Consider the following 23,519-nt stretch of genomic DNA (forward strand, 5'->3'; position numbering starts at 1 on the left):
TGCCCAGTAGCCTATCATAGAAGTCATCCACGGTAGAAGCAATCTCCTCCTGCCCAGTGAGGACCTGGCCGTTGTGGCGCAAGGTCATGAGCGCATTCTTCCTCTGGCGATGTGCATGTGTTGGTGAAAAAAATCGAGTATTGGCGTCCCCGTCCTTCAGATGCAGTAGCCTCGACTTCTGCCTAGCGATCGTCCGCTCAAGGGAAGAGAGGCCAAGAAGTTTCCTTTTCAGCGTGCGCCTAAGAGCCAACTCGCCCTCGCATAGATCCCGCGAATCCATGGCCACATCTAGCCGTAGGATGACCTCAAGTGCAACGGCAATTTGAAGCCGCACGTTGCCAATCCACTTGGAGCTCCATGCTTGCAGACGGCGCGCGGTGATTCTGAGTTTGTTATTGAGCACCGTAAAAGGGTGCCATCCGACGGGCAGGACTGACATGCCTCCTGAACCGTTCGCATGAAGCCGGGAGCTTTGGTCCAAAAGGACTCAAATTTGAATCTCTTCCCAAAGGAGAAGTCCGCATGGAAGTCCAAAAGCAGAGGACAATGGTCTGAAACCGCCGATCCGAGCGCCGTGAGAAAGCAAGACGGGTATAGATCTTCCCAAGAGTTCGTGGCAAAAATGTGATCAATCTTCTCCAAGGTAGCCCTAGCCCGCTCATTAGACCACGTGCACCTCCGACCGTTAAGGTAGATCTCTTTGAGTTCCAGTCTGTTCAAGCGAGAGCGAAAGCGCGAGATCATTCTCCGGTTGATCAAGGTGTTATTCTTATCCTCCGGGTTCACCAGCAAGTTGAAATCCCCGACCAGAAGCCACGGCCCTGACTGTAACTCTCGAACTTCTGCTAGCTCATGCATGAATTCTATCTTATCCGCCTCTAGGTTAGGGCCATAGACACCCGTGATCCACCAAGAATCCGCTCCAAAGGGAGAGACAACCGCCGAGATCGTGTTTTCAGAGAGGTGAGGATGGGAGAGAGTAGCCACAAGGGGGTTCCAAGCTAAAAGGATCCCTCCACATGTGCCCGAGGCCGGCAAATAGTAAAACTCCTTAAGTTTATTTCCCAAACATTGTGAGACGATGCTCAAAGTTAGCACTTCCATCTTAGTCTGTTGGAGGCAGACCAGGCTCGGATCCACCGCAGCAATGGTCTGATACACGGCACTACGCCTCGCAGGGTTGTTTAGTCCACCTACGTTCCACACAATCAGCTTGAGTGGTTGTGAAGCCATGAGAAAAGCCCACGGAATCCGCACTCAAGGGAGAGAGTCTACGCTCCCCCCTCCACCGTGTCCACGTCCTCTTGCAATGGGGATGCCGGCGACTCCCATCCAAAGAGGGCGAGGATGGCCGCAATCTGTCCGTCATTGAGCGGGTCCTCTTGCAATGGGGATGCCGGCGACTCCCATCCAAAGAGGGCGAGGATGGCCGCAATCTGTTCGTCATTGAGCGGGTTGTCGAACAAGCGAATGTATGCTTGAAATGCTTCATCCCCAATCGTATCCCCCTCGTGCGCCAAGCACAGTTTACGGATGATGACTTGCTGCTGCTTCGTCACTGCCGAGCCACGATCAACACCGTTAGCAAGCCGGACACTCCGGCGTGGCGTGGTTTGAGCTGGCTGTCTACGCTGCCGTGTGCGTTTAAGTGGCGGCTGCACGCGGCAGGTGGGCGCTGGCAGGATTGGAGAGAGTGCACGCCTTACGCGCGTGCAGAAGTCCATTTCTCTGAATATAGCCTAGAAAGCTAGCAAGCTGCTGACCATCATCCCATCACGGAAGCAACATGACAACATACATACGCCGGTATGAAAGAAGAAAAGGACAGTTCACAAACCCACAAGGACACGTAAACCAAAGCCCGAAGGTTCAAAATGGCTTAAGAATCAAAGCAAGACTTAGCGAAATAACCAAGTTGCTCCAGGTGTAAGTACTGCTGGCCCTTGAAGCAGAAGTCTTGAATTCTATAGTTCCTGAATAGACGTTCCCGTTTACAGAAGAGGTAGTTCGATTAGGTGCTCCAGTGTTCTTGCATGCGCCCGTTGGTGCCCCAGCCTGCAAACATTTCTTCATGAAACTTCCATAACAACAATATGGCATTTAAAGTGTAAATGGTGAAGAAAAAATGTATGCCCAGAATAGGAATGGTGTCCTCTTAAATATATGGAGCGGAGTCATGTTGATAAGCCTGATCGTGCATAAGGTATTCATTTTTAGTACTGTTTAATTGTATATAGAAGTCTGGTTGGAAAACATGTTCTGAAGCTAATGCGAATTTACACCAAATTCTGGGACTACAGTTTTTTGTTGGCAGAAAATTTATGTCTTCACAATTACCTGGCAAGCAGCAATGGTGTTGCAACCACATAGCGTAAGGCCGTTGATTCTGTCCTGAACATCAAAAACACCACCACCGTCGCTTCGCTGCGCATGTCACATTAAGAACAGTTCCATACTTACATTCGATACCAGATAAATCTTGTTTTTATTTGTCTGAACTGGGCATAAAGTATTATATTACCATGTAAAAATTCACAGCTATGTAGTTCGGGATTCTATTTCCAGCTGCAGCATAGCAAGTTTGGACCATCTGAGGTAGTCCAACAGAATTCTCTTTGCATGCTTCACTCTCAACAGGAATTGTGGGGAAATAATTTTGCATAAATAGAGACGCAGATCTTGAGTTTAGTGGCTGTGATTCCTTTCTGTTTGGACAAGCGCTAGGGTCAATACCCGGATCTCCAGCTGTCATGATCACGGGAAATAAAATGTAAACATGAATAAAATATAAGAGCTATATATCTGTGCTCAGAGAAAATTAGTAAAGTACTCAAGATAAATCAATTAGAGTTAAGTGCAAATTGAGTGATATATCCACAGGACTACCAGTATAAAACTCCTATGAGAGCAAATTTGTAGGAGAACACAAATCTTGCATACAAAATAACTCCGGATCAATGTCTTAAGAAGCAAATACTGATCAGATAATGTATATTATGATACAGTACAATATAAAACATTCACTTGTGGTGCAATCTTTTTTATTGGTTTAAGCACCAAAACAGCATGAATATTTTTCAAAAACAATCGAGGTGGTTCTTAATTCATCAAGCATCTAATGTGGATCATGTGGATCACTCAAGGGAGGGTTGATCCCTTCTCTTCTTGTGTAACTAGCACATGAGTAAATAAAAAATACCGAATATCCCAGAAAGGACAACTAGCACAATTAGCTCTTAACAGGGAAATGAAAAAACTACACAATTAGCTCTTAACTTAGTTCTAAATCAGAATATGTTCAGCTCATAGTCATCTTTGGAGTAAATTAATCACACGAGACTCTCATGGTCCAATATATTATAAGTTGAAAGGTGAAATGGATGTTAAACAAGGTTCTCAAGACAAAGAAACAACACAACAAAGCCTTTAGTCCCAAACAAGTTGGGGTAGGCTATCTCAAGACATAGAAAGCCAAGAAGAAATTTGTATTTTGGGTTTTAGATTTGCAAATTGTGGTATAGCTATCGCTACCTAGAATCGATAGAACCTCTGTTTTTTTCAATAAAGCCCAGAAAGCCATACTTACACTCATTCTCCAGCAAATAACTCCACTGGTAAGCTATTCCTTCGCTAGACTCCTTTGAAGCATCGGAAGTAAACACAAGCAACCTGTGGTTCTTTGTAACCATATCTGTGACGGTGGGCCACTCCTGCCCACTCGTTGGCATTTCTGAGATAGGGTACCAATACTTCATCAAGTCAGCAGCAGTAAACAATTTGCTCAATCTCATCGGGGCATGTACGTAATCCTCGATGAATATTGTAACAATCTCCGTGGGATTCTCGGATAGAAATGCTTCCACCTCTTTCAACGTGTCAATTGCTGGTTCCTAGAATCACATTGCATTTGAACATTAGGAGTCTGGTCGCCTTAACAGCTATACATCTCGCAAGGTTAGTGATGAATTCAGAAAGGAATCAATTAACTTCCATTCCCCACATTCTTTAGTTCCAATTGATTACCACACTGAAACAATATTATCCACAATAGAATCGTAAGAGTGACAAAACAACACAAGTCTTCGTGTTCATCGTGTTCATGAATTTAACATACGAGTTGACGGAGTATTATAACCGAGCTTCATTAGATTTTGAGGTGGCTTAACTAGAAATGAAATGTCAATTAGTTTGGTATCTGCAAAGAACAGAACTTACGAAAGCGGTGAAGTTGTAGCATTGCCCTTGCAAGGAGTGGCAGAGCCAGACATCCCCACCGAAGTCATACATATCCAGCATCAATCCCCTCACTCCATTCTGCACACACCATTATATCAAAGAAAGAAAAAAAAACTAAAAACACCCATCCTATAAAATCGCGAAAATATAACCTCCCCCCACCCCCAAACAAAAAATAAATAAATAAAAAGATTGGCCCATGTATTCAGTGTAGTTACCCTGAGTTGGTTGGTGACAGTGTCTTCCTGGTTGTAGAATGTAACCCTCTCAACCCCGGTGCGTGATGGCTCGCCGACGATGGAGAATGAATTATGGGTCACCAGCCATGAGTACCTGTTAAATGGCAGCCCCTTCACCTGGACAAAACAAGCATGCCCCATCCCATGGTTGAAGAACAAGATAGATGAGTAATTGCCGAACACAAGCCACAGACAGAGTAATACTACAAGCAAGCGCTTAAGGGAATGCAAGAGTTTACGATGGAGGTGGGCTGGATGGCTAGGTCCCTGATGCAGGACGGCCGCGTCCGGCCGGCGGCGGCGCAATCGCCGCAGTAGAGGCCCACCCCGCAGTCGCGGGCCGCCGAGCACGAATCCCCGACCTGCAAACAAGACCCAGCGGTAAATTCAGGCTCCCTCAAAGATCGCACCACTTTTAGGAAGAAACAGACACTGAGAGATAAATTCAGTTCATGTATCACTCTCGCGGAAGAAGGAGAAAAGAACAGTATGCTCATGCCATGCCATCAGGAATTATAGGCATCAAGAAGGGTTAGATCGAACTGGACAAGAACTTGATGGGAGACACAGCAGGTAGGTAACACGCAAGAATCGGAACCGTGGAGAGGATCGGGCTGACGAATCGGGTACCTGGCAGGTGCAGGGGACTAGCAGCAGCAGCGCGACGTGGAGCGAGAGGAGGAAGCGGCGGCAGGAGAGGCGCGCCATTAGTGGCCACCAACCACTCTCTCCACCATGGAGTGAGCTAGTGATCTGCTGCTGCGAGAAGGGAAAGCAGGGGAAGCACTACATGGCTGCCCTTTTTCTCTTTCTTTCTTTCTTTCTTTCTTTTCGACGAGGGACAGCGCCGGAGGAGGGGTCAAATCGTCAACACGCTTTCCCTTTGTTTTCTTGGTAGGATACCCCGGTCCTTTTCTTTACAGAATTAACCGACAGCAACAAGCAACGGTAGTAGTATTTATAATAGTTCACGTACATGATTTGGAAATAGCATACTCCCTTCCATCCATATTACATGTCCCACAAATAAATGTATGTAGCATTGAAATATATCTCTATAGAGCTATTTAAGCGACGAGTAATATGAACCGAAGAAAGTAGGAATCTTCACATGAGCTTGGAGTGGATAAAACTTTTTACTATAAAATGCAGGACAAATGAATCCCAAAAATTATACTGCATTTGTGCGGGCAAAATCTTTGAATCAAAGAGGAATGTAGTGAATATTGTGGCATCATTTCAATAGGTCTCTCGTAATCTAGTTTTATCCTATACAAAAATATGGTACACACTTTTGGTGTACTTTTGAAAAAAAAGCACAAAGAGTATTAGCGCTCCTCACAAGTAAAATAGCAGTCTTGAAATCATCCCGTCATGCTCATGCGCTCTTTTCTTCCTTTTGTTAATGTCATTGAACGACTGTCCCCACCGTCAGGCTCTGTCATCATCACTGTCCACGTCGTACCGCTTTAGAAAGCAGTTGGAGTCCAGCTGTCTCTCCATGAAGAGAGATGCCTTGACCTCAACGCTAGAACCACTGGCATGCCTGTTCATCAGCTTGGATGTGACTGTTGAGCGACTATACTGATATCGAGATACAAGAGCGACGTCCCATGTAGCAAGCATGCACTCCAACAACAGGGTCCAAACATAACGCTATATGTGTAGGGTGCGAGTCGAGATAGTGAAAGGATATTAAATCTTTTAACATTTTATAATATAATATTAAATCTAGTTTATAATAGATCAATAGAACGTTGGATACAAGTAGATGCAAGGTAATTGAGCGGACCCTAAACAAAGATGCAACTGCAAACGGCTATATGTCTTAAAATTATTATCAAAGTCGCAACTAAATTTGTCACGGTTACACCATCATAGCTCTTTCCCACAATTGACAACATCAAGATAAATCCAGTCAAACCACGAAGTACCTACCTGCAACTATAGAGGAAGAAATCTCAACAAATCATAACAGTAGTAGACCGTCGCGTACATGAAGGTTGGCAATCGCGTCAAGCATACCAGCGATGGGGCCGCCAAACCAAGAAGATAGTGTTACAGTTGTTGATGCGCATGAAAACACGCGACCTGGAGCACAAATAACCAACCAACTTTTCATAAAGAGTAACCGGGACACAAAAACTCTGGAGCTCCTCAGCAACGCAACACCAATAAAAACGATTGGAGTTGAAGGACTTTTATTCAAAATGACATTGATAGCATTGTTAGAGCAACATCACTAAGACACAAAACTTGCTACACAAAGGGTGAGAGACAAGGGGAATCCCCTTCCCTTCGCCTCACGGTGTCGGAGCAGCGGCTGAAAGCAAAGGGGAGAGGAGATTGATTTTGTGGCAGCTAGGGTTTCTCCACAATGAAGGTTTTATGTCACACACAATCAGTCAATCACTTAGCCTTTCACAGTATGGTCTTATGAACATCTTGTGTTCATGAACCGCAGAAATCTATGAATCTATTGTTCATGTTCCTCTTTTCGTATCCGGTCACAAGTTCCTGTTCAGTAAAATACGCAGTGGAACATCAATCCTCAGCTCTGTTGATCTGTGACTGTTGGATCTCAATCTAACGGTCAGCGATCGCGCCTGAAGCGCTGATCGACAAGTTGCTCCCCCGGCGTTCAGCGCCGACGGGACGGGTCTCGGCCGAGCACCTTCAAACTCGTCTCCTCCACCAGCGCACCCAACAGAAGCCACCTTCCCACCCCCAGTCTCCGCAGGTCACACGCACCCACCGCGCTGCAATGCCGTTCCTGAGCCCCCTCCCGGGCGACGACGCCGACGACTACTACTACGGCTACGACGCCGGGTACCGCCGCGGCGGCGGCAGCGGCACCGGCGGGAAGAGCGCCAAGAAGGACAAGGGCATCTTCTCCTGCCTCCCCTGCTTCGCCCCCTTCTGTAATTGCTTCCCCTTCCTTTCTTGTCCAAGAAGGATTTCATGGCGGCTCTCTTCTAGTCCATGGCGCCGATTTCTTGGCTTTCTTGCTTCGCTGATTCGTGCCTCTTTCTCGTTTCTTTCCGACCAGCGCCCGGGGCGGTGGACCCGATGGCGCACCGCCGCCTCCTCTCCTCCGACTCCAGCGACAGCGACAACGTCGCCGCCACCGACATCACCGCCGATCTCGCCCGCCTCCGCCTGCGCTACTCCCGCCTCGCCGCCGGCCCGCCCGTCCGCCCGCGCGACGTCCCCGCCCTCGTCGCCCGCACGGACGACCCGCCGCTCGCCGTCGCCGCGCTCTCCTGGCTCGGCGGCGACCTGCGCCCGTCCTGCATCCTCGCCCTCCTCCCGGCGCTGTTCCCGTCCCTGCGAACAAGCGAGTCCGAGGGCGACCTCTTCCTCCCCTCCAACGAGCGCCAGTCGCATGCGCTCTCCGCCGCCAGGCGCCGCCTCCAGGCCCGCGAGGCCGCGCTGGACGGCGAGGTGGCCGAGTACCAGTCCACCTACGCCATGAAGCTGGCGTGCGAGAAGACCAAGGAGGGGTTCGCCGAGACGGCGGCCGAGGAGGTGTGCAAGATGGCGCGCGCCGCGCGGCGCGCCGACAAGTTGCGGTGGCGCGCCGTGGAGGCCGCCGTGAAGGAGGTGCTCACGCCGGCGCAGGCCAAGGAGTTCCTCAAGGCCGTCGAGGACGTGTCCGGCAAGGCCGGGCGGCACGGCGCGAGGTGGCAGGCGCGCGCTGGGCCCCTCTCGGTGCCCGCCGAGGCGTTCGAGCGCATGCGTACCAATGCCAGAGCAGCCGCAGATGATGCGTGGTGACCGGACCTCGCCATGGCCTGCTTCTTTGACGATGACTGAAGCCTGTTGGGATAGTTTCGTCGATGAATCTCTCTGCAGCTAATGCTGAAGAGAAAGCTGCTGCAGATTCATGGTGAGCTTCAGATGGTTTTACTTTCAACAAGGGCATTGTATCTGAATCTGTGAACCGACAGCAGTTGTGTGAACCATCGTGAAATCGTGTTAATCGACGTAATATGCTCCTTTTGCCACTTTGAAGGAATATGCTCATAGTAGTTTTGTGAATTGCAGTGTTTCTATCTCGCTTTTTTTTCATGATAATGATAATACTAGTCTTATTAATAAAGTAAAATTTTTATTACAAGCCACACAAACACCGACATCACAGGACTGAAAAGATAGGATAATCCTACGCAAAAAACCGATGCATGTCCCTCTTCACCAGGAAAAAGAAGACAAATCACCTCTTCATCCAAACTGGATGTGGCTCCATCGCTGATCAACAGCTTTACGAACCTCCAAAGTAGTTTGCCTCAAGCAAAACCATTGCCGTTGAAAGAATCAGATCAGGGCAACGTGTCCCCAGACATGCTATCGAACTCCAGAACTGACATCCCCCGCATGACTACGACGTCGGAGAAGGAAGCCAAAACTGCCATCCTCCAATCACCAACCCAACACAGGATGCACCTTCTTCCAGCTATCACCTGCATAGACAACCGTCTGCGCGTACTCCAAGACGTCAAAACCTCCCCGCTCCATCGTGACGTCGGAGACAACGCCACAGTAAGATGGACAGAGCAAAAGGGGAGACACACATGAAAGGGTCACTGTCGCTGCCTCGCCAACACCATCCATGAACACTAATGCTGCTGATATGAAGGATCGACAAACACGTGATGCCATCAACTTCGAGACGCCGCCATGAAAGACACCGCCGGTGTGAGAGTGGGGCTGAGGCAGATTTATTCGCTCGGGCGCTGCTCCCACCACCCCAACGGCTCACCACGACCTACAAAACGATACCCTAACTACAGAGCAGAGGGAGAGGGGACCGGCCCTGGCTGGTGTAGATCGAAGGTAGAGGATCGCCTCCCTAGTCACCTTCATGAGGTGGCGGCTAGGTTAGGGAAAACTGCGTCATGGTTCTATCTCTCTGACACCTTGAGGAAATACGGGAATAGTTACAACCAAATCAAAAGACTATCAAAATGTGCATTTGTAGAAAGTTTGGATATGCTAGTGAATATTAAACCTTGCCAGCTCTTATTAGTGATGCTAAGACCATCTACAATTAGGATGTGCTAATTTAAATCCCTATATGTCCATGAACATGTGTCACCTGTCAAGTTTCTGCGTCCACAGCCGCCCCCTCATGTGGAAACTCTAAATCCATGCAATACATGCAACATGAAAGTAGCATAACGTACATCAACATATACGTAGCATTCAAAGAACCGAACATGGCAAGTTCAATATAAACAAAAGCATTCAAAGGACATGAAATTTGGAGCGGCTTTTTTCTGTTTCTCACTGATCATCGTCAACCTTGCTGCACGGATGCCTGTCATGTTCGCCGCCACCGCCGGTGTTGTTTCTCTCGGACTCCGCACTTCTCCTCCCCGCCCTCTGCCTCAGCACCCTCCTCCTCGTCCCTTCTCGCGGACTTCCCGTGCGACAAATGATGCTAGTGTCGCCGATGGAATCATGTGTAGCTGCTGCCACTCCGTGCGTGTCGGACGCGACCCATGTGTAGATTTGAACTTTTAATTGTCTAATGCATGCAACCAAACACCGTGTAGTACATCAGCCCAGCCAAGGCAGGCCACCAAACACCAGGGAAAGATTGCTTTCCTGATGCAGCCTATCAAACTACTCCCCCGGTTCCTAAATATAAGTCTTTTTAGAGATTCCACTATAGACTACGTATGGAGCAAAATGAGTGAATCTACACTCTAAAATATGTGTATATACATCTGCATGTAGTTTGTAGTGAAATTTCTAAAAAGACTTGCATTTAGGAACGGAAGGGAGTACATGCAGAACAATTTCTTACCATGCATTTACTCAACAGGCTCAACAGATTCACGTTGTCGCCCGACAGCTACATATACTTGAATAACTTAAAAACAAGACAAGTAAACAACGCACCACACTTGAATAACTTGTGCAGCATGCAACAGTTATATGATGAACACTATACAGTAATAAAGCCACACATTCCTTGTCACAGGATGAGCAAAACTGAACATTTTGCAATCACGGCACAGAATGAAAAACCGCACATCTGTGTAAAAATCAAATGTGTTTTTCTCCTTTCTTTTAAACTTCATCACATTATGTCTGTTCTTAAACAACAGCACGACTCATGCTGGGCTGACCGGGAGGGCAATCAGCACACTATACAGAGGTACAAAGGTATACATCACCATATATCAAAGCTATCGTATCACTTGCCTATAATATCTTGAGTATAGGTGATATATGTTGAACATAGCCTCTCGCAACAAGACCTGCAACTTGTCCTCATGCTATGGAAACCTTGTATTGGCTTCTGGTTTCACAAAATGTCCCGATGAAAGTGCCCTGGAATCGAGTTACCCTGCTGAGATTGTCTGAGGTGCATGGACAAGGCGTAGTTGTTTATCTGTACACAAGTGGAAAGAAACAAAAATATCATTTACCACAACCGTGTTCCCAAGGTACATCAGAGGCATGATAAAAAGGGAATAGCAGAGCAGTAAGAATACTGAACCTCAAGATTCCTAATTTGTTCCCGGTACTGCATAACCAACTGCTTTAGTTGTTGAAGCTCCTGGTTTCTCTCTTCATGCTCCTTTTGGCGTTCATGTTGAATTGCCACGGCTTTCTTAAGAATAGTATTTTCTTTAATGACGGCTTCAAATTGTTCCTTGTACAACAAAATTTCCTGTTTGAAAAGCAAGAATTTCTCAGGGAGAGCACAAAATCAATCAAATTCTAATTTTGCTTCACATACTTACAATAGCAAACATACTATGTAAACCTACTTCATGTTTTAAACCACCATACATTGATATATTTTATTCATATTCGTAATGGGGCTGTAATAGCAGAACACTATAGCTATGTCAGCTATCACGGAAGCTATTTACAATAGTGTTTTTATAGGAATAGCGCTTTTATAGGAAAAAGATAAAAGTAAGTGCCTAACCAAAAACACTAGCCAGGTAAGGACTAAAGAGGATCCATCATTTAACTAATTGGATCAATGATTCTTTTTCTGGTTGCAACATCATGAGTGTCGGTGAGAGTCGTCTTGAAGTAGTCGCCAACCGGCCTATGCTCCAAGATAAAACAACCACCCAAGATAGATTGGATGCTACATTGTTAGGATTTCTAATTTATTTTATTTATATATGTGGTCGTTTTGGATTAAATTTATGTGTACAAATGATTGCATGATGTTTACCACTCAATATGGTCGTTTTTGGACCATGCACACTTGCTATAGCTTTAGCTATAGCGGTCGTAGCTAGGATAGCGGTACAACGTGCCATAGCTTCGCTTTTAGTCTCCTAAAAAGGTATGAAATCAAAGATTTGGCTGCGCACTTGAATTTCTTCCATCATGTTTACCACTCAATATTTTTAACTAAATTACGTACATGATCAAATAACCTACGAGCACAACAGGTAGTACCTCCTTTAGGGCTTAGAAGGCTTGCACGTATTTTGAGGTCAGCTTTGACCATAAATTTGACTAACAAAAAACTCGTGTTAATTATATGTCGTAAGTATTACCATTGAATTTGTATTCAGTATTCGAAAGAAGTTTCCATAGTGTAATTTTTATGGCACACAATTCATATATTCTTGGTCTAACTGATGGTGAAAATAATCTTAAAATACATACAGGCCTTGTAAACCCAAAAGGAGGAAGTATTACCCTGTAGAAGTGAACAAAACCACCAACAATAACAACAACAAAGCCTTTCATTCCCAAACAAGTTAGGATAGGCTAGAGTTGAAACCCATAAGATCTCGAAACCAAGTCATTGTTCTGGCGCGTGGATAGCTAACTTCCACGCACCCCTATCCACGGCTAGTTCTTTGGTGATATAAATAGACCATCGTATGAAAATGCTATGGTTTGATATCTAGCAATCACTAGTAAATAAATTACAACAAAGAAAACAAGGAGAAGGTAATTTAAACAAACAAACTGTGGAAATAAGGGAGCAAGTCCCATGGAATAGTACATTTCAGAAAGCGGAAGTTTGATGCAAAGTACATTTTTGGAAGTCATTAGTTCATTACTGATATGTGACACATCATGGAAGTCCTCGTTACTGACAAGATTTCTACAAGGCATGGACCTATACAAACCATCAGTTGCCAATACTTGGCCCTCAAGCCACTTATAGAGTGTCCGACCAGTCACTGGAATCAAGCTACAAGCACAAACTTATATTGCTCGAGAAGCCAAAATCAAAGGACAAGGATAAAAGCACAAAACCCATAACAAGTATCAAAAATCAGACAGGTAACAAGCAGGCAAGTTCCGAAGTGCTTTGGGAGGGGTATTCAACTACCTTCTGATATTTCTGCATTGCTTCTGTATGGATACAAGAGGACGTGGACTTGTCATAAGCCTCCAGTACTCTTGACGCACGAACCTTTGCATCATCTGAATTAGAGGCACTTGCCATCTCATTCATAAGAATCTCAACCCATTGGGTGATACCTGATTGAAGGTTCTCTGCACCGGGAACACTTCCTATGGGTGCTGGAACTTCATTACATTCTACAATACCTGTAGCATAAAGCAAGATAGCTGTCATTATTAAGATCATCGCTTTTATGAATAAGATATCTCCAAATTAATCTAATCAAAACATAAAACATGGATGCACGATTCTCACAGCTGAATAAATCATTATGTAAACCATTTGTTATCTAAAGCATGCTACTTGCATTAAACAGGGTGTTTTTACTTAGCACAAGACATTGTTGAAAAAACATATACAGTTACGTGGTCATTTTAGTAAATTCCTTAAAATAACAGAAGCCTTAAAGCCACGTAAATATGAACAGAAGAAGTACCGAGGTAGAATGCGATATAGCATTAAAAGGACAGACCCAGTGCTAGAAGCTCCCACACCAGGGGAGGTCTGGGAAGGATTATACGAGGCAAGACCTACCATGCATAGTGCAAATGTGCAATGCAGAGAGGCTGCGTAAACCCAAGACCTTGCACAAGGGGGGGAGTACTTCACCAAAGTGATAGAATGTAATAGCATTGCATTACATTAAATATTTCAACCAATTTCACATATACGTGGAGCTCTCCTGCTGGAAAAACAATGCTGGGACAAGCTAGAAGAGTGGATACTAACATAGTAACTGACAATGATAACTGACAGAAGAAAATGCTTGACCACAAGTGTGGTAAAATCTACCAATGCCAAGAGGAAGCAAATCTAATTCAAAACAACAAAGATTACGGTGTCCAGGCATCACTACAGGCGGAGCTTAGTGCTTAGGGAGTGTAAAGAATTGTTTTTCCTCTATTAATGCATCAAGACGCAAAGCTTTTCGCATTACTTGGTTTTCTTTCAGATTAAGTGGTGTCAACATCACATAAAGGATCAGACTACAATGAAAGACTACCTTCATTGGGCACTTGAACCTCAGTAGACATTTCATTGGGAGATTGATACACGGGATCCACATTATATTCTGTGGGTTCTAAGTGTAGAGGAAGTAAATACTTCATCGCTGAATCCAAATTGTTTTCACATTCTTCCAGAGCCTTTTCAATGAACTGAAATGAGAAAAGCTTCCATAAGGCTTCAAATAGTGAGTAGGTTTAGTTGCCAAAGCCAATAAGCCCTCAAAAGTGACATACTTATACCACTTTAGCAAACTACATCTAACATGTCAATAAGCAAATGTGACAATTCCAATGTTCAAAAAAGCGGAAAGCCTAAGTGAAGCGGAAGGGCACAGATTAGAGCATGCTCAAGCGTTTTTTTTTTAAATTGGCCTGATTTTTACTGTTATTGAATAATATGCACAGGAAAATAGGAAACATAGCACATAGGTAAATATTACCATTACACCGTAGCAAATACACATCAGGTTCACACAGCAAGCAAAATAACAACTAAAATGCGGTTTAGTTCAAATAGACATAGCTTAATAGAGATGATGTGGCCAGAATCTGAAGGAAATAGTTCCAGAACAGACACTAATAATAAGATAAATGGCATATTGCCACTATTGCGCAAGCAGCCAAGCAGAAGTAGTTCAAAAACAGCCAAATTCTGGCCAATAAAAAAAAACTTAATCTACCGCTTAGTGCCAGAGCGAAGTGTTTTGCCATTGCTCAGCGCTTAAGCCTGGCTTAAAAACGCTTTCTTGAACACTGGAGAATTCAATAAAAGGGTAAGAATATCTAGCTATGGCAGGCTGACATTACCACTTCTTAACAATTACGAAAAGTTGAAGAATTAGAGGATAGCATCCCATGTAAGCTAACAAGACAACACATGACATGACTACAAAATCAAACAATGGCATCCTATCTAAGCCAAGAAACACAGTAAGTGGCATAACACTAGGTACAAAACAGGCGAAGAAGAAGACAACTAACCAACAGGGATTTGTAATGGTACCGGTTAGCATGTTCCTCCAACCAAGACAAGGCTGTCGGTGCCACGTTATTATTTGTTAGAACTGCCAGCTGCTCATATTCGCAACAAATATATTTGAAAAGGGCAGACCGGTGCAAGTAGCTCCCGCTTGCGCAGGGTCGGACAACAAATATATTTCTTACTAAAATTTCCCACAATGCATAATGCAGAAAATATCTAGGCACACATATCCTACCTCCATTTCAGCATAAAATGATCACAAACAACAAGTTCAACAATTAACAAGGGCACACAATTACTAAAAGCACAAGCTAAAGCAAACTATCTTGTTCCGGCAACTCCATCTAACCTTGTCAATGGGAACTTAGCACCCACTCCCAGGGGGCTGGAAAGCATGCCACGCTTGTTCACGACGGCTACAGCGGCGCGTGGGAACTCTTGCTCCTTGCACAGCCACATCAGCGAGAGCTACTACTTATTTCAAGTGAAAGAACAGATTTACATCACACGAAACGTTTCCTCTCGCAATCAATCCAAACAAGGAAGCATAACCATGTCCGCTTTGGAATGGATTCGAGCAGGGTGGGATCACCTCAAGCCTCACGGAAGGGAACCGCGCGCGGATCACGGCCACCAGGTCGGAGTCGACGACGCCCCGCGGCTTGGGGCTGCCGCCGTCCGCGAGGAAGCGTGCGCGCTTGGAGAGCGGCGAGGACGACGCCTCCGCGTGGGAGCGTTCCTCGGAGAAGGAGGACGCCCGCTTCCGGCACATGGACGCGGACATCGCCGCCAATGCCGCGCGGGCCGCGGGCCTCTCCCGCTGCTGCTCCTTCTCGCCTCCTTGCTCCTCTTGCCGCCCGCCGCCGCCTCACTCGCGAGGTGAAGGGCGTTGTGGTTAGGGTTTCGTGGGAGGGCGGCGAGGATTTGTACGGGTGCCGAGGGGGTCGGCGCTCGAGGGTAGTGTGGGGAGGCCGGAGGAAAAGGCTGGGACGGGACGACTCGGGCAGGGAAGGGAGACGTTTGGGCGGGCAGGCCGATGGCCCGTGCTGTGCTTTGCTTGCTTCGGGTGGCCTGAGGATCCGACGCGAGGCCAGGGTTCCACGCGTCAACCGCCACACACCTTGCATTTTTTTCCCGACGGAGATAGGGTTTCGTATTAATTAACCTGAATTAAGACAATCCAGTTCACGCAGTTTCACGTCTCTTTTGGTTCATAGGATAGAATTATCGTAGGAATAGGAATTTTGTAGGAAATGAGATAACATGTATCTCAAATTCTATGAGTAGAAATAGGAAACGAGATGTCATTTGGTTGACACCAAAGGAATTTTTTCATTAAGTCTGAATAGGAATCCATTCCTATGAACCAAAGGGCTTTATAGGAAAAAAATTCTATAAGAATCCTATCATGTACAATTCCTATGAAATTTCTCCAAACTAAAGGAGTACACAATGTCTCGAAATCCGATTGTAACCATACGACCATCTGAATCTAGTGCGAACCAATCTATGGTTGGATGGTTAGAGGCAGTGGCGGAGCTTGAGATGAAATTATGAAGGGGCATGGACTGAGGGGGGGGGGGGCAAACATGATTGCTTTAGGCTGATTTTAGTCAAAAATTAAACCAAATATTAAGGCATACTAGGTGGTACCTCGCGCGTTGTTGCGGGATATTCTAGATGAGAGCCGGTGCAATGATAAATGTTGACATTGTGAAAGCAAACATATACTTGCTATGCCTTAAGGCTTGCTGCAACATTTTGACAATTTTTTAATCATATCGATGTAATCAATATTTTGGAAGCAATTTCATTCAAAATTTTGATATGGTCTGTCTTTATTTTTGTACTATTTGCACATGTAATAGGAAAATAGTATATATTGACAACAATTATAGTAAAATCTACATAATCATCCCAATAAAGTGGATAGAAGCGCATATATACTTCACAATTCAGATTTGCTCAGTTTTATACTAATGCAATTCAGCCCATTTATAGTTGCATAAGCTGAATCCATAAACATGCATATGATCATCCTGAAGTAGTACAAATAATAGTTAGAATGGATTACAATTTAAGCAACAATATATAAATTTAAATAGAAGTGTGGTTCTTTGCTGCTTGCATGCATGCTTGACGATAGCAACCCATATATACCTCTTGTATATGATACTGACAGATCCATAGGCAGAAACCCCAAGTGATGGATTACATGAAACATTAACCTTGTAACGCCCTCGATGCGGCTATATCTTCCACGTGTCGAAGCACGACTTAGAGGCATAACCGCATTGAAAGCAATGTCGCAAGTGAGGTAATCTTCACACAACCCATGTAATACATAAGGGAAAGAGATACATAGTTGGCTTACAATCGCCGCTTCACACAATACATGAATAAAGCATTACAACATCCAAATACAATCAAGGTCCGACTACGGGACCAAAATAAAAGAAGAACCCCCAAATGTGACAAGGTCCCCGATCGACCCCAACTGGGCTCCACTACTGATCAACTAGAACGAAACAACAAAAAGGACAAGATCTTCATCGAGCTCCTCCTTGAGCTTAGTTGAGTCATCTGCACGGTTCAACGGCACCTGCAAGCTGGTTTTGGAAGTATCTGTGAGTCATGGGGACTCAGCAATCTCGCACCCTCGCGATCAAGACTATTTAAGCTTATGGGTAAGGTAAAGGTATGAGGTGGAGCTGCAGCAAGCGACTAGCATATTTGGTGGCTAACATACGCAAATGAGAGCGAGAAGAGAAGGCAAAGCACGACCGAGAAACTATGATCAAGAAGTGATCCTAGAACAACCTACGTCAAGCATAACTCCAACACCGTGTTCACTTCCCGGACTCCGGCGGAAAGAGACCATCACGGTAACACACGCGGTTGATGCATTTTAATTAAGGTCAACTTCAGGTTTTCTACAACCGGACATTAACAAATTCCCATCTGCCCATAACCGCGGGCACGGCTTTCGGAAGTTCAAATCCCTGCAGGGGTGTCCCAACTTAGCCCATCACAAGCTCTCACGGTCAACGAAGGATATTCCTTCTAGCGGGAAGACCCGATCAGACTCGGAATCCCGGTTACAAGACATTTCGACAGGGTAAAACTAAACCAGCAACACCACCCGAATGTGACGACAAATCCCGATAGGAGCTGCACATATCTCTTTCTCGGGGCACACTCAGATTGTCCAAACTTCCGGTAGGCCCAGAGTTGCCCCTGGTGGCCACCGGCGGCTGACAGTTTGGACCAACACTCAGAGGAGCACTGGCCCGGGGGGGTAAAATAATGATGACCCTTGAGTCTGCAGAACCCAAGGGAAAGAAAAGGCTAGGTGGAAAATGGTAGGTTGGGCATTGCTGGAGGAGTTTTATTCAAGGCGAACTGTCAAGGGGTTCCCATTATTACCCAACCGCGTAAGGAACGCAAAATCCGGGAACATAACACCGATATGACGGAAACTAGGGCGGCAAGAGTGGAACAAAACACCAGGCATAAGGCCGAGCCTTCCACCCTTTACCAAGTATATAGATGCATTAATTAAATAAGAGATATTGTGATATCCCAACAAGTAAACATGTTCCATCAAGGAACAACATCTCCATGTTCCAACAAGGAACAAACTTCAATCTTCACCTGCAACTAACAATGCTATAAGAGGGGCTGAGCAAAGCGGTAACATAGCCAAACAACGGTTTGCTAGGACAAGATGGGTTAGAGGCTCGGTTTAACAATATGGGAGGCATGATAAGCAAGTGGTAGGTATCGCAATATAGGCATAGCAAAAGAGCGAGCAACTAAGCAAGCAAAGATAGAAGTGATTTCGAGGGTATGATCATCTTGCCTGAAATCCCGCAAGGAAGAAGAACGAGTCCATGAAGAAGATAAACGGACGTAGTCGAACGAATCCTCACACAAATGACGTTATCGGAACCAACCCGAAGAAGCAACACCGGAAAGAAGCAAACAACATAGTAAACAACCAACACATCAACATGGCATGATGCACAATCGAGTATGATGCATGTCCGATTTAATGAAGCATGGCATGGCAAAGTGCACAAACAATACTACAAATTAAGTGGAGCTCATTATGCAACGGAGTTACATATTGACGGAACACCACATTAATTTTTTAGTTCAATCTCGTTTATGTACCCAACAAAATTAAATGTTGATTAACCATGGCAAGAGGGTGAAGCAAAGTAAAACTACCTATCAAGTCAAGGTTAAATGAGGCCGGAAGCAACGAACAACAAATCCGGAAACTCCTCATGTGCATAAACTATATTTGGTACTGTTCTACCCTAAACACAATTTTAGGGTAGTTAAACATGCAAAGTAAAGCCATCATGATAATCTAGGCATTTTTCCACCCCATTTACATATAAAGTTTATTAAATTTTGAGTTACGGTTATTTAGTTATGAATTAAACCATTTTAGCAAGTTATTTAAGCAAATTTAAACAAACAACATATTAAACATTTTAAACATGGATGAAAAAGACATATCATGAAACTATATGAAATTCTAAGCATTTTACATATTTAAACCATTTTAATCCGAAGCACGGTTCAAGAGTTATTAATGCATGAACAACAGGGGCTTTCTGCAAAACTGCTGCCTTTGGAAAAATACTAAAACGCAGATCTGAAAAAAAAAGGAACTGGACCAAAACAGGGGCGGCTGGGCGCTCACCATGGGCCTTGGCCCGGAACTGTGGAGAGGAGGAGGCAGGCCCGCAGCTGGGCTAACAGATCTGGGCCACGGGGAGGCTTGAGGCCCAGGTGGCTGCCCACGTTGGCGATTGAACGGTTCAACGGGGAGGCTTGGCCGAAGCAGAGCAGCGCACGACAGGGCCAGCGAGCACGAAGCAGAGCAGCGCCCGAGCTCCGGCGAGCGGGCAAGGCAGAGGGAGAAGGGCGGCGGCGAGGACCACTCCGGCGAGGCACGTACTTGGCGCGGGGTCCACGAAGGAGCGGCAGGAGAGGTTCGCGACGGCAGCAGCGGCGCAGGCGGTGCTCCCGCGCCGCACTCGCCGGTGCGGCGGCGGAGGCTAGGGCGGAGAGGTCGCCGGGGCCCTGGGCGATGGAGGTCGTCGGAGGGCGAGGTCACGGTGGGTCTGTAGTTCGCCTAGGCCACGACGAGGAGGAGGCCATCGGAGATGGCTGGATCGGGACAGTTCATGTCGGGGAGGCAAGGTGCAGGCGAAGCTTGCGGGCATGACGAAGGTCATGGCAGGCGGCTGGAGGGCCGCAGGAGGAAGGAGCGCTTGGGCGCTGTTCCTTCTTGGGGTGGAGCGCCGGGCATCTCCTGTGTGGGGGCTCGGGCGGAGGAGGCAGAGACTCGTTCGATGCAGAGGCGAAGCAGCAGTCACAAGGTTCGGAGAGGACGCGAGGATTCAGGCGGGGATGGACGCCGACGACGCGGACGAGGCGAAGGCCTCTGGCGAAGAAGCTCCAGGCGGCGGCGCTGCAAGATCGGGGACGTGAGCGTCCAAGGCGTCGAGTCTCTGCTAGAAAAGGGAGAGGCGAGAGAGATTAGAGAGGTTGAGAGACAGGAGCACGACGAGCAAAAGAAGGGAAGGCAGGGGCATGGCGACCTGGTCCTCTGTGGCCTAGCTGACCGTGGTGGTGGTGAGGCACAGCTCCGGCGCACTAGGCAAGGGGCTTCTGCTCCGGCGATATACGGCGGGGCCATGGCGCTCGGCTCAGGAAGGGCACGGGAGGAGCTTGCGCCAACGAGCTTCCCGGTGACTGGTAGGATTTTTGGGTGGCCGCGAGTGATGGGGATCGAGGAGGGACATGGGGGAGCGCTGGTTGGTGGATTGGATCAGGGAGGATCCCGATAGGGGATTTGGTGGAGAGTGCGGCGGCGGGGAAAGGGACAAACCTCCTAATTTCTAGGGTTGGCTAGTTTAGGTAGGGTTTCATCTACTATAAATAGCAGGTAGGAATTGGGTAGGGGCTATCTAGCCCCTCCGATCATAGTCGGACGGGCAGAAAAAAAATAGGCTAGGGGGTTCAATGAACAAAAGGAAGATGTTTTGTAGATGTTTGGGGTTGATCCGGATCCAACGATGACGACTGCCCGGGTCGGGTCCGGGACAGATTTCGGACGCGCGCGCGAGGGGTCGGGCTGACGAGAGAGGTTAGGTTGGACCTGGCGGAAGGTAGTGAGCTGTGTAGGCGGTCTCGAGTTGAGAGAAGAGAAGAGAGGGAGGCCCAGCGACTGTTTTCGGAGACCGAAAACGTCCGACGTTAGACCGGCTATAATGCCGCTATAGTTAAACGTTGGGGCGTCAAATGCGATGAAACTTGACAGGCGGTATATCTACACTATAATAAGACCACACGCCAGTTTTCATCCCATTCCGATAACATTTTCCGGACACTTATAAAATAATATTTCGGACATGCCGCGAGCGCGTGCAAGTGTGTCTAGGCTCAGAACGGACAACATATGGAACTGGGGGAACCCGGAAGAATGCAAGTTTTAAAACATGATGATGCAATGCACATGATGACATGATATGCAATGCATGACACGCAAGCACATGACAAGGCAACAACAGCGAATAACTAGAGGACACCTGGCACATCGGTCTCGGGGCGTCACAAACCTAGTGAAGTAACACTTGAAGGGCATAATCATTTTTTACTCAGAAGGAGATAGTATTCGGTTGTGTTTCTATGCTATCATGGAATGCCAAATAGTCTTCTTATAGAGTAAAAGTGGTTTGCTAATCTAAGTTGCACAACTTGTGGAAATCCATGTTGAATTCCATGATACTCTACAATAGCATGCAAACAAATATTATAATCTTACCCCTGGCCTCTTTCTGGTCAGTTAATCTGGTAGGCAGAGGTACTGTTTCAGGTCAAATGAACTACTATTCTGTCTGCCCCATCTTCAAAAAAACTGCATATGATAGATTAAACTCTAGCATTGAAAGAAATGAATACAACATATCTTATGGACCACATACATATCAGGAAATAATATGGGGACCAAGAGAGGTTGTGTGATTTTTTTCTTCAATGAGCCAAGCACCTGTGGATCCAGAGCGCAAGCAGGCAATTCAAAAGGCATAAGTGCATGAATCAGAAAGAATGACGATGGTTAAAAATAGGGAGCGTCCACCTACCGGAGTGGAGGGCTAGAGACGAAGAGGACGCGAGGAATTGTGTGTGCTTGAGGACGTCTTTTTAAAGAGAAAGGCAGCATCGAGCGAAAGAGAGAGCGGCGGGGTAATGGAGGGTCGAGTAATGATCCGTGTTGAATGCTTCTGTTTCATGTGTAGTGGTGGCTGCCGTTTCATGGTGGCGACTGGCGAGTAGAAGAGAAAGCGTCGGCGGCGAGTAGAAGATAGAGCGACGGCGATGAGCGGAAGAGAGAGATGAAGCCTTAGAGACCTAGGTGGTGTTTGGTTCTCTAGTCCTAGGACTTTTTCTAGTCCCAACTAAAAAGTCTCTAATCCCTAAAAAGTCCCTCCCTGTTTGTTTCCAGAGACTAAAAAGTCCCTAGTCCCTTCCTAGAGGTTATTAAATGACCATGTTGTCCCTAGTATATAGAAAAATAACAATCAAACAACACTATAGGGTGGCGGGCCAATGGGTGCATGAAGGGGCATTGTTGGAAAAGTCCCAAAAAGTCCCAAAAAGACTCTCCTTGAGAGTTTTCTTCATTTAGTTCCAAATGCCTAATTTAGTCCCTAAAAAGTCTCTCCCGTTTGGTAAAAAAATCTCTAAAAGGGACTTTTTCTAGTCCCTACACAAAAAGTCCCCGGAAACAAACACCCCCCTAGTGCGATGCATTAGATGGGCTAACAACATGACCAAACTAAGCAAGTTACATGCCTGCCTCTTACATGGGCTAGCACGGACAACCAACAACGTACCATAAGATGTCACACGTAGCAGGGCTATTGGGCTTGATATGGGCTAGCAACGAACCGTGCGGCCGCAACCTCTATCTAGCCCAGTTTGGGTCATCCTCAAGCTTCGGCACAGGCATGGATGAACATATATAGACGCACAACTACCACCAAATCCTGCTGTATTGAACAATTTAGGCCATGGATTGCATCAACTCTAAACATGAAATTTCTTTCTCTATTCCTCGCGAACCCATTCCACCAGAGCGCACACGATATTGTCCAGTAACGAAGGAGATCAAAAAATGAGCTAGGCCGGCCATGGGGAACGACCAGACGCACTGTCGATAGAACCACGCGAGGGAGCGTCATCCGGCCATGGGGAGTGATCAGGCGCACTATCGAGAGAACCACATGGGAGAGCGACCTCGTCCGCCTGGGGAGCCCTCGTAGTTTGTGTGCTGCCACGGCGAGCTAGGTTGAGGAAAGCAACGAGGATGAGTTCTTGCAAGCGATGCCTTTCTTTTTTGTGTGTTGCGCTGTGTATGTCCGGTTCTGTCGAGAAGAAAGAATGAATGAGAGAGAAGGAACGAAGCGTTATTGTCACTTAGCGGTGGCAAGCCTCCGTAAATTTCACCAGTTGCTGATCAGACGGCTGTAGACTTCTCGGCTCTACAGTATCAACGGCTATAGCAATCCGGGTGATGTGGCTTCCTGAGAAGCCAAGAAAATCAGCTAATGGGGTGTCCCTATTCA

The 23,519-nt window shown here is 46.4% G+C and overlaps 3 protein-coding genes across 3 annotated transcripts; 1 reads left to right on the plus strand and 2 right to left on the minus strand.

The window, feature by feature from the left end:
* Positions 1–1,742: 1,742 nt before the first annotated feature.
* On the minus strand, positions 1,743–5,343 carry LOC125543054 (PLC-like phosphodiesterases superfamily protein). The gene is made up of 8 exons (XM_048706299.2): positions 5,106–5,343; positions 4,715–4,837; positions 4,455–4,592; positions 4,216–4,314; positions 3,587–3,890; positions 2,522–2,745; positions 2,338–2,424; positions 1,743–2,055 (listed from the first exon to the last, which is right to left on the minus strand). The coding sequence occupies exons 1-8, from the start codon at positions 5,181–5,183 to the stop codon at positions 1,870–1,872; spliced, it is 1,239 nt and encodes a 412-aa protein (XP_048562256.2). The 5' UTR covers positions 5,184–5,343; the 3' UTR covers positions 1,743–1,869.
* A 1,745-nt stretch (positions 5,344–7,088) lies between these two features.
* Positions 7,089–8,516, plus strand: LOC125548050 (uncharacterized). The gene is made up of 2 exons (XM_048711745.2): positions 7,089–7,396; positions 7,525–8,516. Exons 1-2 carry the CDS (start codon positions 7,240–7,242, stop codon positions 8,250–8,252), a joined length of 885 nt encoding a protein of 294 aa, XP_048567702.1. The 5' UTR covers positions 7,089–7,239; the 3' UTR covers positions 8,253–8,516.
* Positions 8,517–10,523: 2,007 nt separating this feature from the next.
* On the minus strand, positions 10,524–15,898 carry LOC125543055 (uncharacterized). Its single transcript, XM_048706300.2, has 5 exons — positions 15,461–15,898; positions 13,883–14,036; positions 12,805–13,025; positions 10,987–11,160; positions 10,524–10,878 (listed from the first exon to the last, which is right to left on the minus strand). Exons 1-5 carry the CDS (start codon positions 15,650–15,652, stop codon positions 10,792–10,794), a joined length of 828 nt encoding a protein of 275 aa, XP_048562257.1. The 5' UTR covers positions 15,653–15,898; the 3' UTR covers positions 10,524–10,791.
* Positions 15,899–23,519: the final 7,621 nt, after the last annotated feature.

This window comes from Triticum urartu, chromosome 5A (assembly GCF_056163025.1).
Source record: "Triticum urartu cultivar PI428250 chromosome 5A, HENAU_Tu73, whole genome shotgun sequence".
NCBI lineage: Eukaryota > Viridiplantae > Streptophyta > Magnoliopsida > Poales > Poaceae > Triticum > Triticum urartu.

What these genes read in the sequence shown, in the direction of transcription:
- LOC125543054 (XM_048706299.2), bottom strand. Translation starts at nt 5,183, where the DNA reads ATGGCGCGCCTCTCCTGCCGCCGCTTCCTCCTCTCGCTCCACGTCGCG. An exon ending in GCTACAACTTCACCGCTTTC is followed by an intron (nt 3,891 to 4,215) that starts GTAAGTTCTGTT and finishes ATGTGATTCTAG; the next exon opens with GAACCAGCAATTGACACGTT. An exon ending in TAGCTGTGAATTTTTACATG is followed by an intron (nt 2,425 to 2,521) that starts GTAATATAATAC and finishes TGACATGCGCAG; the next exon opens with CGAAGCGACGGTGGTGGTGT.
- LOC125548050 (XM_048711745.2), top strand. Translation starts at nt 7,240, where the DNA reads ATGCCGTTCCTGAGCCCCCTCCCGGGCGACGACGCCGACGACTACTAC. An exon ending in CCCCTGCTTCGCCCCCTTCT is followed by an intron (nt 7,397 to 7,524) that starts GTAATTGCTTCC and finishes CTTTCCGACCAG; the next exon opens with CGCCCGGGGCGGTGGACCCG.
- LOC125543055 (XM_048706300.2), bottom strand. Translation starts at nt 15,652, where the DNA reads ATGTCCGCGTCCATGTGCCGGAAGCGGGCGTCCTCCTTCTCCGAGGAA. An exon ending in TCCCTTCCGTGAGGCTTGAG is followed by an intron (nt 14,037 to 15,460) that starts GTGATCCCACCC and finishes TTCTCATTTCAG; the next exon opens with TTCATTGAAAAGGCTCTGGA. An exon ending in CAATGCAGAAATATCAGAAG is followed by an intron (nt 11,161 to 12,804) that starts GTAGTTGAATAC and finishes CTTTTCAAACAG; the next exon opens with GAAATTTTGTTGTACAAGGA.